This window comes from Cygnus olor, chromosome 27 (genome assembly GCF_009769625.2).
Source record: "Cygnus olor isolate bCygOlo1 chromosome 27, bCygOlo1.pri.v2, whole genome shotgun sequence".
Lineage (NCBI taxonomy): Eukaryota > Metazoa > Chordata > Aves > Anseriformes > Anatidae > Cygnus > Cygnus olor.
This window is the reverse complement of record NC_049195.1, coordinates 1,761,728-1,776,032: the sequence shown is the minus strand read 5'-3', so window position 1 is coordinate 1,776,032 and position 14,305 is coordinate 1,761,728. Positions and strand designations below refer to the sequence as shown.

The following is a 14,305-nucleotide window of genomic DNA, read 5'->3' as shown; positions in this document are numbered from 1 at the left end:
AAGGCTGAGCTCTCCCCTTTATATTCTCACATCTTATTTCACTCTGAATCATGCCAGTCAGCACGACACGTGTCTATACTCCACAGTTCAAGTAATGAAGTGGTAAGGTTTCGTTGTATAATTGGAAGAGCAGGAAGGATCCAGAGGAGAAGACAAAGATTTAGCCCGAGGTTCTTCCATGAATTAGAGCTATAAACAGAGTAAATTTCAGTGTGCAGAGCTATATTAAATGGGAGCAATGCATAACTGGACAGTGCATAATGCAGACTTGAGGATGTTCCCACTAACATCGTTTCTCCCTCGTTCGCACACACCTGAGAGAGAGCTGCGCTCAAACCAGGGGAGAGCAAAGGCTGAGGAAACAGCTTTGCACAAATTCTTGCTCCACTACACCACTTGTGGCTCTCCTTCCTTTTTAGGAACAAGGATGAGAAGGACTTTAATCTGAATTTGTTACCAAACAATCTGTAGTATTATTAAGTTGTTCTGTCTGTTGGCAGTTACAGCACGGCAATTATGGCCCTCCTCAAGGGAAGGGCTACCACTTGGGAGCAACAGAGGAAACTATGCTGAGAACACAGAGACCTCTAGTTCCACAAAATCTTTGATGAGACATAATACATGGAAATGAGATTGTAATTAAAACGTCCTAGGACTTGTTCTTTACATATGTATGTTTGTGCATGTGTCTACATACAGGCACCGACCATCTGTCCCGACCTCCAGTCCTCCTTAATAACGTTCTGTTAAATTAAATGGATAATGATGACCCAGAAAAATCATTTCTCTCATCTCCACATAATGTGAAAAGTACATGGTAATTAACTAGCCTTTAAGAATGACACTGTCGATTATTTCAGGACAATCAAATAATAGCAAAGAAATGGAGTCTGAATGGGAAGGCCAGTGTCAGATGTACAGTTTGAACAATAGTGGTTTTGCCTGTCATTCATACCAAATTACCGCAGGAGGGGGGAAAGAAAAACTATTTATAACCTGTCAGTCTCAAGAAACCACAATTATGATGATTTAATTAACACATGGAGAGGCTTCAGGCAATCACATCGTTCTAAATTTAAGAAGTAGCACATTTCAGGCCCAAGATGATTTAGAACATTAACAAATGCTAGTTGAACCAGGGCAAGAATTTGATGGCCTTGTTGGTTCCTTTTAAAGCATCCATCATGACACAAAGATAATCCAAATGGATGTGTTAGCGGAAGATGAGAGCAGTGAAGAATCATCTGGGGTTTCAGAGGCCATCACACAGAGGGAGAGCTGATTTTTTATACGAGAACTGAGTTTGAAAATGAGCAAAGCCACACAACCCAAGTCCATTCATCAAAGACACTGTACGCATTAGAAAAGTTTGAAAAAAAGTGGAGTTAGGATGCATGAGGGTGCAAGGCACTAAGAGTGAGGCTGACCTTCCCACGGAGACCTTGACGCTTCCTCTCAGTGACAAGTAGGTCCTTCCCTGGCCTGATGCCCAGGGGAGAGTTTTATCTGGAGCGGAACGGCCTTTTTCCTACACAAGACTGAGAGCTGGAGTCATCCACTAGATAGGATATTTTCCGAGGTTTCTTAAAGCCAGGATCTCAGTCCTCACTGGTCAACTCATCTCCTGAAAGTAAAAAGTAAACTGCTCTTCAGGTCTCCGTTTCCACTTTCTGTGCCATACTTATCCGGATCACTCACTGCATCCTATTCTTCCCAGCACAGATTGATTCCTTCGCTATTTTCATACGGTGATTGAACGTGAGGGTTATCAGCTGCTACTCAAACACCAATAGTCATAAGTAATAACACTAGCACCACACTGAGATTACCATCTTTCACTTCGTTACTGCTTCCTTCTTAACTGGATTAAACTACAAGGAACATACAGGGAAAGCCTACTTCTTCCATACAAAAAAAGCAATATGCCAGTGTATTTGTTTATGAAGAAAACTAGAGTTTACATGAAACAAAAATAATGAAGCTTCTGCCTTAAAACAGGTTCTTTCATTGTGTGTCAAAAACTGGAGATCAAGATTGCTTTTTCCACAATGTGTTTTTATATCTGTATGCAATAGGAAGCATTGCGCACACCCCCAGTGCTGAATGTATCAAAAGATCTTTGCACACTACATAATTTCCAAGCTCTGCCTGTTGCAATGAAGAACATGCCACATTCCCACAATAGATTTAATACACGCTGACTTCTCAAAATCATGTAATTTTTCTCCTGATATAGCACTTTTGCAATGCAGTTGAAATGTTCAGACACAAAATACTGAATATTGTTAAATCACAAAAGAACTTAGAAATTTCAGTATCGGAATCAAAACTCATGTATTAAGGTCAGTCTTCCCTACTCAGGTCTCTACACAAACCAAACACATACAAGCACACAACAGCAACACCCCACCTCTGATCGTGTTACTCTTCCCCATGGGTTAAGAACATGAACGTTATTTTTGCTTCTACTTTTCTGTATTTCAAAGGAAATCAAATAATACAGTGAGAAGGAAAGAAGAGAAAAAGAATGGAACTTGAACAGCAAACAGCTGTTGCATAAGATCTGCGTGGTGCAGAAACTAAAAATTAGAAAAATGTTACTTATCTGATGAGTTTTGAGATCTACAGATTAAAAATATCATGCAAAACATATTTTTTTTTTTTGCCATAAGTACAGGAAACAAAAAAGGTAAGTCCAAGCATCCTCACAATGCCATAGGATGTTACCCACTGACAGAGACTGCCTTGGAGCACAGAGCTTTTAAGGAAAGACTTTCTGGCTTGCCAGCATCTATGAATTTCTTATGTTGTAACCAACAATATTTAGATGTATCGAATGAACCCCTTAAAATAATAAACTAAAATACTTGAACTAAGAAACGATGATCCTTGTGGGTCCCTTCCAACTCAGATATTCTCTGATTTTGCTGTAGCTACAACATGCCATGGAGGGTAAGAGCTTACAGATGGTCACTGTAATCTGGCCTTTCACCTTTCCTACCTTCCCCAGTCTTGCAGCAGAAGGATTTCCATCCGAGCGCCCATGGCAGCTCTCCAGCTGCTACATCGACTAGCAAGAGCTTTCTATTTCCTTTGCACTTTTACATGACTTAAAAAGGCAAAGACGAAACCAATTCATCAGGCCAAGAAGGCAACGTTCCCACAATTAACCCCCTCCTGCCCCATCCCTTCCACAGCATCCTCTGGCTTCTAACAGGGCTGGAATCTGCAGCTCGGTGCAGAGGCAACAACCCCCAGGAAATCCCTACCACTGATCCAGTCATCATCTTTTTTTGTAGACAGAGAAATCTACAAGCAACCTAAGCTTATTTGGCTGTACACCAGGCAGATATGCTAAAACCTAAAGAGTGTCAAACCTGTTTACTGCTGCAGCCCATCTGCATTCGGTCCCCAAAATACCTGCCTCGAAATGCCTGAACGCCAACCACGCAGGAATTTTTCGTGTCATGATGTTTACAGCACGGATGGCACGGGGAGGGCTGCCCGCTTCTGCACGCCGAGCAGCTCTTGCTAGCAGCATGTCCCCTCCTGGAAGAACCGGGAGGGCCATCTCGGTGGAAACCCCACACCTGCGCAGCTGAGACCTGAGCCATGCTCTCAGCGCTTGGAGAAGTGCAGCTCCCTCCTACCAGGGTCTCACCGTCTGCCAGGAGTTTGTGTCCAGGAGCATCCCTGCCAAAAAGCGGAGTAAAGCAGCGTGTGCGGAGCGTGGAGCAGCTCCATGCGGTCCCGAGCAGGATCTGTAAGGTGACAGCCTTAATCCCAAGAATCAGGTCAACCCTATTGTTCTGGAGAAGAGTTTGAGGAACGTTTCCAGCAGCGAGGTACTTACTAATAAGGTTGTTTGCCTCCTTTAAAGTGAGATTTTTGTGTGCGCGCACGTTTAAAAGAAGAAACAAATGAATAGGTTAGACAGATTTCTCCCTATTTCTGTTAGCGTTCTCCCTCCTGAACCGAAGCATATAATGGGCTAAAATGGATTTTTTTTTTCCCCTCCTTAAAATACTGGCAGCACATCACAGAGCTGGAGCAGACGCAGGGGTGAGAGAAAAGAAGGAGAGAGACGGAGAGGGCAAACTGCATCTGTCACAATTCCAGCAACGCAGGAATCCTTCACGGGGCCTGAGCAATGGTTATAAAAGAAATACAAATATTTTCTGCTCTCGTACAAAGCTTTCACAGCGCAGCATCCTCTCCGTTCCACCAGTCCTCGCTGTGCATAACACAAACGGCAAAGTTTCTAGCGTATGGACAAAGAAAGGGGAGTAGAAGAGGTGGGGAGAGGCAGGAGGATGCTGTCCTGCTGGTTACCCTCCCAGCCCAGGGCTGCTGTAATGAGCCCTCGGTGCAATTTCAGAGTTCAGTCATTAGCTGCCAGCCTCTGGCTGAGCCGTAGTGAAGCAAATGCAATGGCTGAAACCTGCTAAGGGAAGTCCCATGCCTGTGAAAACCTGGGAGATGGGGGTTCAGCTTCCTCTGCCACTGATTTCTCTCATTGCATAAGAGCACATCACTTTCAGCAGCTCAGCAGCATACGTCTTGCGAGACCCAACGTTAGATCCGCTCATCTCCCACCCAGGCACCTGAATGAGGATTGTGTAAGACTTCCCGAAGCGCTCAGCATCCTCCTGCAGCTCCCTTTTCAAATTTACAGCCAGCGTCTCAATTGCTGCTGATGCGCAGCTGGCTGAGCTCTCCCGGAAATACGGCCAGTCATTTTGGTAATATCTTTGGGAAATCTCACACTCTGCAAGTGCTGAGCCCTGGAAAATTTGCCCCCGTGCATTTATGACTGCATTACCAGTGCTTCTGTAGCACAGCCTTCTCTATACTGACACGAGGCTTGCAATGCTAAGTAGAATAGCAGGATACAGAAGGCTCTGAATGTTAACGAAGTCTTTGAGGGTAACAAACACAAATTTCTGTCTTTGGTCCTAATCCTGGAGACATTTTGAAAATTTACTTCCTCCTCCAACCTCTTACTGGTCCTGTGCCTAAAAGATTTCACCTCTGAGCCACTTCAGACGTATTTCTTTCAGATATATTGCACCGAGGAGAAGCCCTAGCAGCTTAGCCTTCGCTTGCTCTCCAAACACAAACAGAGCTTATGACAAAGTTTCTTCAGATTGATTCCCCCTTCAGTTTACATCTGCAGCAGGACTTCAAGGTCCATTTAAAATCACAGAGAGGCGCAAAAGAGGAGGAGGAGCTGTAGCACCAAAGGGTATGAGAAAGGTGAATGAACAACAGCCATCCTACAGCCCTCCAAAACAGTCACTGGAAAGATGACTGCGCCTCTTTGGCCCTAAAACGAGGGCAGCAGGCTGTTCCCACCTCCTGAAGTCTTCTCCTTGCAATGCACTGCCTGGGGAATCGCCTTCCTTCTCCGTTACCCCAAACCGTCCAAAACTCAAGCCTCTGCCACGGAGTCCTTGCTAAATATGCTTTATAAAAACTTAAGGCTAACGGAATGCTGTCACTGTTCTTAAAAAAAAAAAAAAAGAAGAAAGGAATCAGCCAAACCACAGAGGGTTTTCTCTCCCAACGTCCCATAAGCTCCTGCTCAGCCCCTGGGCATCCCTTCCAAAGCTGTGTCACAGAACCATGAAAGCCTCTGCAGAGCTGGAACCTTGCACCGAAGAGCATCTGGGCAATGGAGACGATTTGCTTTCCTTCCTTTTTGCATCTTGTTCAAAACAACCCAGTATGGTGTTTAATACATGTATAATAAACACCAATGGCGTGTCAACATTTCCTTTTCAATTAGGCTCAAAAGGAGGAGGTCAACAGCAGCCCAATATGTTTGCATATGTTAGACTCCTTTACCAATCTATTTCTTCCCACTGGCAAGAGGGAAGCATGCAGAATTCAAAGCAAACATAATTTTGTGCGACTGATTTAGTGGGGATGAATACAAGTGACAACTGCCCTGGTTTTCACTCCCATGAAAAACACAGGAGCATCACAGCAGCCACATGCTTGTACAAGACCAGGTGGGCTTGTTTGTCAAATGCTGGGGTATGGTTGGACCTCCAGAAGTAAAAGTGTAAAGAGGAACATCATGAGGGCTGTGGCAGTTGTCTCTCAAAGGGTTTCGCATCCAGTGTGCTCAGTTAACACACAAAAGATGTTCACTTGGTTGCTTTGTAGCTGCCAGCCTGAGAAACTGGAGATGAATAACCCAGCAGAGGGAAGGGAACATTTCTGTAGCAATGCTCCTGCTCCCCACGTAACCTCAGTGTGCTATAAGCAGATGTTTTGCATGTGCTATGTATGGAATACATAATGTTACAGCTTGCTTTATACAATTGCTTTCTATGCTCCCAGAAGTTCAGCAAATGTACAAATAAATATGAGAGAGAGGGGGAATAAGATGCACTTGCACAAAGCAAAGCAAGTAACAAAATGAGATAGCAGCAGTCTGCAAACTGGATACTGAGAGCCAAAATCATAAGCATCCAGTTATTTTAGAAAGCTTTGCCAATAGACTAAATAGAATACCACGGGCCAGGTGTCAGTGATTATAATCCCACTGATGCCAAGAGAGTTGCTCCCATTTACAGCAAGCCTGACTTTGGCTCTCCCTCCGCAGTGCAAGAAATAATTCATAAAGCACGGGCTCACAAAGGCAGCCTCGCAAAGCACACCTGCATGGAAGGACCCAAAGCAGGGCAGCCCTGGCACACCTGGGAGGCTTTGGTGCAGCCCAGAAGCTGTGCTGAACTTACCACCATGAGCACCTGCTCACATGTGTAGCTGTTTTATAAAAAAAAAAAGCAGCTGCAGAAATGCCTAAGCATCTTGTTTCAGCGCCAGTTCTGCCATGGAAAGCAGGCGGGTTGTACATGAGATGAGCTGGACGTGCCTAAAACCAAAATCAGCACTGTGAAAGTAATGAGCATGCCCACACAACCCTAGGCCACACTCAGAAGCTATTCATTATCACCAACTTCCAACAAAAGAGCATCCTCAGGCATCTTTCCCAGGTTAAAATGGAATTAACCTGTTATTTCTTTCCCCAGAGACACAGCTTTTGGATGCCTAAGGTGCTTACAAGTACGTGGGGAGGTAAGCATATGAAAGCAGACAACTGTTTGAAAAATATTAATAAAAGAGTAAAAGCAATAAAAATATAAGCACTGAATTCTGCAAAAGGCTCTGCTTTCATGCTGTAAGCAGGTACTTGTTTCTCTCTAAGCAGTCCTTTTTCTGGGGGAAACCTCAGGCTGAGCCCAATGAATTCACAAGTCAGACCTACAATGGGGTGGGCCCGTGCTAGGACTCACTCGTCCCAAGAAATAGTTTTTCCCCAAGTATCTACATCTGGCTTAATTAACTATTAATAATGAGATGTTCCATCTTCCTTCCCCCACCCCCCACCCCCCCCCACCCCCCCTACAACAAAGCCTTCCCACTGCTGAAGATACTCCAAGGATTTTTTTCTCACCATTTCTAAGTTCTGTGCAGCACATATCTGTCCTTTCACAAGTGGAACCTTGTAGCTATGGAGACGAAGGATGTTAAATCCAAGCTGAAGATAGTATTTCGGGGGGGGGGGCTCACGGTTGCTACATGCATCTTCAGTGATCTGCTGCTTTCTGCCTCCTGAAGTCTTCCTACTAATAGGCAACAAGTAATAAATCACCAGGCAAACACAGAGGGTACGTGCTCCCACTCACAGCCTGGGCTACATTCAGTACAGGCTCCCGGATTTCCACCACAAGTAAGAATCCCAAGGAAAATGGGATAAAACACGTTGAGCTCTGCAAACTTGCGCACCAGCTGAACTTAACCTGAACAGAGCAGCTGGGTAAAAGTGCTGTGGCACTGCGGTAGCACCTGGAAACCAGGTGAGCTGGGGTCCCCTTGTGTTTAAAGCTGTGTGTAACACTCAACATCAGCACGAAGAAATGTATGCCATACCGACCTGTTACTGGACCTGGTAGGACTCTTCACTCTTTTATTTATCTGCCATAATGCAAATTACCTGAATTTCAGTCTCCCAAACAGTATCCCTTGCCTTTTGTGCACTGCAATCATGATCCAAATTCTGTTACAGATTGGGGTTTTGCTACAGGGACTTTCAGTTAAGGCACAGGGATTCAGCTGTCCTCCAAACCATCTTGTAAATCACACAGAGCAGTACTGCAGCTAATGAAACTTCCGTGGTGTTAAATGCGAGCAAGATGAAAAGACAGCCTTTCAGGTAAAATTAATGCTCCCGGTGACCGCCAGAGAAAATTCCAAGTAACTTTGTTAGCATCCATTACTTTCTACTTGTGTTGTTAACAGGAAAAACAAACCAAAAACCAAAACCCCAGACCTTCAATGGCATGATACTGGCCGAGATGACAGGGGTACGACAGGTGCTTTTCTCTTTGTGAAGACAAAACCACTCCAGAGACAGCAGCGCCACAGCACACGCTTCTGCTTTTTTCCTTCCCCTTAGCTCTGTGGTTCAAGATCAGCTAGGGACGTCAGGTGCCAAACACAAGACACCTTGCAGAAGCCCTATTTTCTCAAAGTGCAAAACATCCACTTTTCAAAACTCAGGATCTTGGAACTGCAGCTGCTGAACGCTGCTCGGCGTTCACATCTTTCATTCTACCTGGCTGTCAAAGAAGCTGCTTAAAATCTACCGTCTACCACAGTCCATGCAATTTGTAAAAATGGACACGAATAAAAGTCAGCAAGCACGCTGAGAATGCATTCAGGTAGGATGCCCACGACCAGAGCAGAGAAACCCACCGTGGTCCCCTAAAACCACATCACGTGCAGGGTTAGGTAACAAGAACTGAAACGGGACCGCGCAAACCCTCCTCATCAGGTGTTTTTAAGCAACGGTATTCACAAGTGAAAACATTTCCTCCATACAGGTTAAGTGCCAGTGACAATACAGCAATGAAAAAATACAGTATTTTCTTCCAAAATAACAGACAAAAGAAGCACCAGGAACTTTTCCTATTTGTATTTCTCATCTACTTGCTAAGTCAAAATAATACTGCATGCCTAGTACGTAAAATTATTGACTCCAGCAGAGTTGGGTCTCAAGGTAAGCCTTCAGTTTCAACTAAAATACATTAAAAAAAGTAAGAAATCTCTCTCAACCCAGATATTTGTAGCTGTATCATTCAACTTGGGGCCTTTGCAAGGCTCAAGTTCAGAAAAAGCTAATGAGGAAGCACGGATGTTTGTGCTTATCCAGCAAAACAAGCACATGCTCAACGCCAAGGCTGTGCTGCAGTCCTGTTGCCCCCAGGTTTATTCCTGAACCACACAGAAAATGCAAAAAAGCTTAGGCATTAGTGCTAAATACATCAGAAACCCTCAAAATTTGACTTGGGGTCTGGATTAGAGAGGTTTCCATGCTTACATTTCAAACAGAAAAGGTTAACTCCTCTGTTTCTAGCAATACACCAAAGATGGGACTCTTGTGGTCACTAATAATAAAATGGGAGCAAATGAGAAGAGCAACACTCCTGATGCCTTAATCATAGTTGTTTGCTTCAACTTCATCTAATTCTTTCAGTCTGAATTGTTCAAAAATCATCGCCGCCACCTCCCTGATTGTTATAATTTAATGAGATAACCTCTCATAATGAGCAAACCCAAAAGCAAAGACAACTCATTCATCTTTCTAGCATTTAGAGACACCTCAAGAGCTTCAAACATTTACCTCTCCTTCCCAGCAGCTGAAATGGTTTTAGGAGGATCATGGTTCATACCTCACATTCCCTGGAGCCAGAGATGGTATACGTGCAGGGCCCAGATCCATTAACGGATACATCCATGGTCTCAGAGTTTGTTGGCTTGTAGTCCACGTAATACTCCTGTAAAGGGGAGTTCATTTGCCTTTCAGACTCTCTGGCCTTTTTCCTGCGCCTCTTCATGAGAGAGTGCTGCTGGAGCTGTTTCATGCTGGCTGGGTAGCGCTTCCACGACACGTAGATAACCAACAAAATCATGGCCACGGAAAGAAAGAGGGCCACGCTCCCCGCGATTATTTTGTGAAAGGAAACATGCTCGTACTCTGGCTCCACTGCAGGCGTCGGGAGGTCTGCAGAAGGGCTCGGCATCACGGATGTTGGCTGATTGCTTTCAAGTTTGGAAACGGTGGGTTTAGGAATAAAGACGGGTCTCTGAGGGGTTTTGGGCGCCTGATAGGATCTCTCAGTAACCACCACCTGGATTTCAGCACAGATATTATATGTTTCCACGGCATCGCTCACTTTTTCGCCCTGGATATGTTTAGGGCCTGCACATATCATAGTGCTCTCTTTATTTCCCTTGAAATTCTTTAGCCAAGTGAACAGAGGGCAAATGCTTCGAGTACATTCCCACATATTTCCGGACAGAGTGATGGAGATGAGCGAGATCCACGTGTTGATGGTCTCCTGAGAGATGTTGGTGAGTTTGTTGGAATCCAGGTTCAGCTTTTGGAGGTTGGGGAGGCACTGGAACGTCCCGGGCTCTATCCCTGTAATGTCATTTCCTGATAAATCCAAGTTGTGCAAGGAACTCCAAGTCCACGTTAACCCTTGGCTGATAGACCGGATCCTATTCCACTGCAAGTAAATCGAGCGAAGGTTGAAGAGGCGTGGGAAGTGGGCAAAATTGATCTTAGAAAACTGGTTGTGCTCCAAATGGAGCTCCGTCAACTTCAAAAGGCCAGCGAAAGCATTACGGGATAAGCTCCGCAGGCGGTTGTAGCCTAAATCCAGAAAATCGAGGTTTCGGCAATCTTGGAAAACTCGGATCGGGACGGTCTTCAGCGAGTTAGACCGCAAATGCAAGATCAAGAGTTTACGGAGGCCCTTGAACTGCTCGGACTGCAACACCTGCAACTTGTTGTACGAGAGGTCCAGGTTGCGGAGGTTGGGGACTGGGTGAAACGTTTTGTTGTGCAGATGGGTAATTTTGTTGGAGCTTAGAATTAATTCCTTCAGCCTGCGGATCCCCTGAAATGCATCCTCATCCACGGAGCTGATGTAATTATGGTCAAGATAAAGCCATATGAGCTGATTCAGGCCCGCAAACTGATTTGATTTAAGCTTCTGAATGCTGTTGTACCGTAACGATAAGCCTTGAGACCCTCCAGAAATATTCTGAGGGATGTCTCTGAATGCGTGAGATTCGCAGTACACAATCTTGCCATCGCATCTGCAGTTCTTGGGGCAAGCTCGCTGAGCCCCCGCAAGCATAACAAACAGCACCATAGGAAGTAGCACTAACACCACACTCATGCCTCTCAGCTGCTTAATTAAATGGAAACCTACAATATTAAAAAGAAAACAAATGTGCATTGTAAAGCTATTAAAATAAATCACCAACAGATTACTAACGTCAATGGGGTTTCTAATAAAGCTTTAGCGAAGCAGTGGATTTGGAGGACAACCTGTTTGCATCCAGTCTTGCACTTTTTGTTGTATAAATGCCTGTCCTTTGAGTTTCTGGCTTGCCATCTCTCCTACCTGCACCATCACCAGTCCTGCTCGTGTTATTCAATTACTTTTGTGTGATTTATGATCCCTTAGAAGGACCAAGAGCCTGTTTTCTATTCGCTTTTCTCCTGTACATCATCTCTCAATGTTGCTGCTATATCCTTATCACTAGATGCTGAGGTTTTAACAATAAACATATTTGTCAAGTCACTGTGCTGAATGCTCCATAGTGCTGGAAAGGAAATGAGCCAAAGCTTCTGCTATTTACGTGGTGCTAAATATGTTCCTTGATAAAAGCAATTGCAAGTTCAATTCCTCCAAAAATTTCTGCAAGAAGTGAGAAATTTACTTATAATAAAGTTCAATCCATCTTTAAAATATGTATTTATTGTAAAATTAAAAAGTAAAGGCTCTACTTTTTGCACTAAGTCATTTTTTTTAAGACTAGGTTTAAGTTGCTCATTATTTTCACGTACCTAAAATATATAGAGATGTACAGGAAAAGTTCAAACATAGAGGGAAGTATACTATATAATGCTAGCATGGGACCTGAATACCAAGATAACGTTAGACGACATTTCTTTAGAAGGAGTCTTAGCCTTAACACATATTGATGTGAAGTTATCTACATGTAGCTGTGAATACCTACACATTTACTGTTCTGGCTATACATCTATTGCATATCCTCTGTGAAAATATACATACAAATACTTACATATAAACACTGCCTTAAGAGCAGCAAAACACAAAGTTTAAAGGGGTATATTTGGATTTCGGCTCTTCCACAGCTCTATTGATTTTAAGATTTTTGCATTTCAGATGTCAAAATTCTCATGTAGTACCAACACTGTTGCATGACCACAGTGATATTTTCTACATTCCTTGAATAATTACGAATGGGGTTGTGGGGGGCTGTCAGAAAATCCAACACATACGCACGCTTTCCTTAGCCTGCAGTGATTTGAGGGCTGATGCCTCTGTCCAGAGTTGCAGTCTTGCTAGGAATTAAGATGCATTTTTCCAACAGGAAATATTTTAAGGGCTGGGATCTCCTTGATAAATAATTACTTTATTATTTGTTGCAAAACCGTCCTTTTTTTTTTTTTTTTTTTTGCTGCAGTTATTTAATCCGATTTTAAACCAATGGGCAATCTACGAAGTAATTCCTAATCTAAAATGTCCCTGACTATGTGACTCTGCCATTCACTTTAATGGTTAGATTTTTTATTTAAATCGTCATTTTTTGCTACTGCCTGTGTGCCAGCAGCAGCAGCCAGCTAGAAATATGTTCTTGCTGTTACAGACTTGGGGGTTGGGGGAAGGAGGGAGGGAAATAAACCTGTCACACTTGAAAAAATAAGACTGGCAAATGACTGCTGGAAATCCAGCAGCAATATTAGGGGTATCTTTTCAAAGACCAAATGAGCCTTTTCAGAACCACCTATACAACAAAATCCCCCCCTCCCTTCTGCTTCCCACATACTGCAAAGTGTTAACAGCCCTTTCTGACAGCCTGAATAATGCCGCTACAGGCTCATCGAATATGAATATAAAGCCAGGAGGAATTTGGTGTGAGCGTGCCTCATGCATGTATGTACTTCTCTGTGTGTCTGCAGGTGTGTGGGTGGGTTGCACAGACAGCCAACGCACTCTCCACAGCCCTTAACTCCGTGCATGCATTTACAGATTAATTACATATAAAACCACTGCAGGAGGAAAGGTGTGTTGGGGGGGGGGGGGGGGGGGGGGATACATGATCTAAAAATACAATAGCAAGTACAGTGAGTCACCTGGCAAAGGAACGCACTGCTGCTGTTTAGGCTGTTTTCCTCTCCTGAAGAGCTAATAATCCAACTGAAAAATATACCATACAGCTGCAGCTGTGCTAGCAAACAAACAAGAAAAGTTCACTTACCCATCCTTTTGTCATCAACAAATGCCCTCCTTTTCCTCTCTCCAGCTGTTTTCTTCTCTCTCTTCCCTTTTTGCCTTCCCTTTGCCTCTCTCTTTTTCAAACCGGTCTCTTTTGCCTTAAACCAGCAGCATCTTCATGTCACAGCACGGTTGCCACTCACATCACCGCCATCCAGCGTGCATGCCAGTAACCCACACAAAGTTCCCTAGAGAGGACAAGCAAGAATTTTGGGGATGAGGAAGGGAAAGGAGAGGGAAGGGGCTGGGGGTGGGGAAGATGGGACGAAGGATGGGGGGGAGTCTGGGAGGGGGGGTAGGGAGGGACTCTAAGCTCTGAGAGCCATTGTGTAAGTCATCAGAAAAGCAGCAGCATTAAGTGGCAATCTGCAAGTCAAAGCTAGAGCTCACCGCGAAGGTAAAGCAACTTCTGGGGAAGAAAGCAAAAAATCTTTGCCGGTACCTAGCATCTCTCATTCTGCTGCCTTTTGCCATTCCCAGCCACAGCGATCCATCCTCCGGCTTCCCAGCTCCCGGAGCAGGCAGGCCTCCCGTGCTGGGGGAGAGCCCGGTTTAAAAGCTACGCAGGCAAGGTTTCTCCATTTAGCTGGTCAGGTTTAAAGTGTTTTGTAGCTGTGCTGAGAGGCAGCTCTTGTCTAATTCAGAAGGCTTTCCAGAGAGTGATGATGCTTTGGAGCTTGTTGGTGCTAATGTTCTAGTTTGTGATACACTGAGTGCCCTCCACTGGAGAAAACAGATCACACATTAAAGGCATGAACAAGTGCTCCTGTCATTGCTATGCAGACTTTCTCCCTTCAGAAAAGAAAATTAAAGACACAGCATTGCCTTGCCCACTGTCATCCCTCCCTGGACCCTTTCGCCTTTCCCCAGATTATTAAATGTTTATCTGGGGGATTTTCTCGCGACGGGTG

The 14,305-nt window shown here is 44.3% G+C and overlaps 1 protein-coding gene across 2 annotated transcripts in view; it reads right to left on the bottom strand.

The window, feature by feature from the left end:
- The window catches only part of LRRTM4 (leucine rich repeat transmembrane neuronal 4), a 207,634-nt gene that overhangs the window by 193,010 nt on the left and 319 nt on the right, over window positions 1–14,305 (bottom strand). For both annotated transcript variants that reach the window (XR_005814857.1, XM_040538445.1), the window contains exons 2-4: window positions 13,837–14,117; window positions 13,378–13,582; window positions 9,747–11,293 (exon numbers count right to left, since the gene is read on the bottom strand). Coding sequence is in view for 1 of the 2 variants with exons in the window: in XM_040538445.1 (XP_040394379.1) it covers window positions 9,747–11,293; window positions 13,378–13,381 (1,551 nt within the window). In the remaining variant the exon portion in view is untranslated. The remainder of the gene's footprint in view (window positions 1–9,746; window positions 11,294–13,377; window positions 13,583–13,836; window positions 14,118–14,305) is intronic.